Raw genomic sequence first — 2,500 nt, 5'->3', positions numbered from 1 at the left:
GCCACTAGTAAGCACCAATCGGGCGTCTATGTAGAGAGTCGGCCACTAGTCAGCACCAATCGGGCGTCTGTGTAGAGAGTCAGCCACTAGTAAGCACCAATCGGGCGTCTACATTTACATGACTGGGTACCGCCCCCACTAGTAAGCACCAATCGGGCGTCTACATTTACATGACTGGGCGACGCCCCCACTAGTAAGCACCAATCGGGCGTCTGCATTTACATGACTGGGTGCCGCCCCCTCTGTCGCACTAATGACCAGAGTTGTCGAGCTCCTGCTGACTTCTGGGACAGCGAAGTAACCTTTGTTTGATTTGAAAGTCGATGATAATCAGACTAGCTGGCAAGCAAAAAAAATATGTCAAGACCTGACAGATGATGACACAGCGTTAGGGGGTGGCGCCACCAAGTGGCCTATTAGTATATTTATAATCTGTGTGTAGTGTGTGTAATGTGTGTGTGTGTGTGATATGTATTTGAAGGTTTTAACGTACGTGTGTGTGTGTTTCTGTGTGTGTGTGTGTGTGTGTTTCTGTGTGTGTGTGTGTGTACGTGTGTGTGTGTGTGCTGCATGTGTGCATGTGTGTGTGTGTTAGTCTCAGCAGATGGCTGCTAGCGGTGCTGTGGGTGTAGCCCCCCCTAGTGGTGGTCGGCGGCGGCGCGCGGTAGACGAGGATCCGGACGAGAGACGGCGGAAATTTCTGGAACGAAACCGAGCGGCCGCAACCAGATGTAGACAGAAGAGGAAGGTAATGATAACACACATATACACACACACACACACACACACACACATGCGCACACACATGCGCACACAGATACACACATGCACACATGCGTACATAGATACACACACACACATGCGCACACAGATACACACGTGCGCAAATGCACACACACACACACACACACACGCACGCGCACACACCCTCAGTACAGACCAGATGCAAACAGAAGCAGAAGGTGTAAACACACACGCAAACGCACACACACTTTTAATTTATTTATTCATTTATTTATGCATGAGTTGAATGTATTTGTTTATTTATGTATGAGTTTGATGTTGGTCTGGGCAGGTCTGGGTCATGTCACTTGAGAAGAAAGCAGAAGAACTCACACAGACCAATATGCAGCTACAGGTAACACACACGCACGCACACACATGTACGCACGCACACACACACACACACACACACACACACACACACACACGCACGCACGCACGCACACACACACACACACACACACACACACACACACACAGACACACACACATACACACGCACGCACGCACACTCCACAGAAGTCCTTTATCATTTCTGTGACTAATTAAATATCTTCTATAAAAATGTCTTTGATCATTCTGGTCATGCCGGGTCCAGATAGGGGGGATTGTGATGTCATAGAGGGGTGACTGGCCAGTAGCTGTGTGATGTCATAGGGGGTGTGGCCAGTAGCTGTGTGATGTCATAGGGGTGTGTGGCCAGTAGCTGTGTGATGTCATAGGGGGTGTGGCCAGTAGCTGTGTGATGTCATAGGGGGGGTGTGGCCAGTAGATGTGTGATGTCATAGGGGTGTGTGGCCAGTAGCTGTGTGATGTCATAGGGGGGTGTGGCCAGTAGCTGTGTGATGTCATAGGGGGGTGTGGCCAGTAGCTGTGTGATGTCATAGGAGGGTGTGGCCAGTGTGTGCGGGTCAAAGACGTTTTTAGGGGCTCAGACGTCAGGTGGCGCAACGGCATCTAATGCCCATAAATTAACTAGTAATTGGTGGTTGATAATGCCCATAAATTAACTAGTAATTGGTGGTTGATAATGCCCATAAATTAACTAGTAATTGGTGGTTGATAATGCCCATAAATTAACTAGTAATTGGTGGTTGATAATGCCCATAAATTAACTAGTAATTGGTGGTTGATAATGCCCATAAATTAACTAGTAATTGGTGGTTGATAATGTCCATAAATGAATTACTAATTGGTGGTTGATAATGCCCATAAATTAATTAGTAATTGGTGGTTGATAAGCTGCAATGACTATGCCTCCTACATAGTACACTACCTATGGAGTTTAACCTTCCCCTGCCCCTTCTCCCCACTTGCCCCTTCACAATGTAAAGCGACCTTGGGCTCCTTGAAAGGTGCTATATAAAACCAAGTTATTATTATTATTATTATTATACACTAAAAACAAACATCAAATCCATACAATAGTGGCACAGGCTGGCGTTGCACCGCCCCGACGTGAGCTACTGCTGAAACGTCACTGACCCTCAAACATACCCAAACATGATCACACAGTTCGATACCCAAACAGGAACCCACAGTTCGATACCCAAACAGGAACCCACAGTTCGATACCCAAACAAGATCACACAGTTCGATACCCAAACAAGATCACACAGTTCGATACCCAAACAGGAACACACAGTTCGATACCCAAACAAGAACACACAGTTCGATACCCAAACATGATCACACAGTTCGATACCCAAACATGATC

General features: G+C 47.0%; 1 protein-coding gene across 4 annotated transcripts in view; it reads left to right on the top strand.

Moving 5' to 3' along the window:
- The window catches only part of creb5b (cAMP responsive element binding protein 5b), a 63,586-nt gene that overhangs the window by 55,720 nt on the left and 5,366 nt on the right, over positions 1-2,500 (top strand). For 3 of the 4 annotated variants that reach the window (XM_063198495.1, XM_063198493.1, XM_063198492.1), the window contains 2 exons: positions 596-748; positions 1,076-1,138. In XM_063198495.1, coding sequence (XP_063054565.1) covers positions 596-748; positions 1,076-1,138 — 216 coding nt within the window. The remainder of the gene's footprint in view (positions 1-595; positions 749-1,075; positions 1,139-2,500) is intronic. The other variant, XM_063198494.1, reaches the window with a different exon arrangement.

The sequence above is a fragment of the Engraulis encrasicolus genome, chromosome 5 (genome assembly GCF_034702125.1).
Source record: "Engraulis encrasicolus isolate BLACKSEA-1 chromosome 5, IST_EnEncr_1.0, whole genome shotgun sequence".
NCBI classification, from domain to species: domain Eukaryota; kingdom Metazoa; phylum Chordata; class Actinopteri; order Clupeiformes; family Engraulidae; genus Engraulis; species Engraulis encrasicolus.
This window is presented reverse-complemented; position numbering and strand designations above follow the sequence as displayed.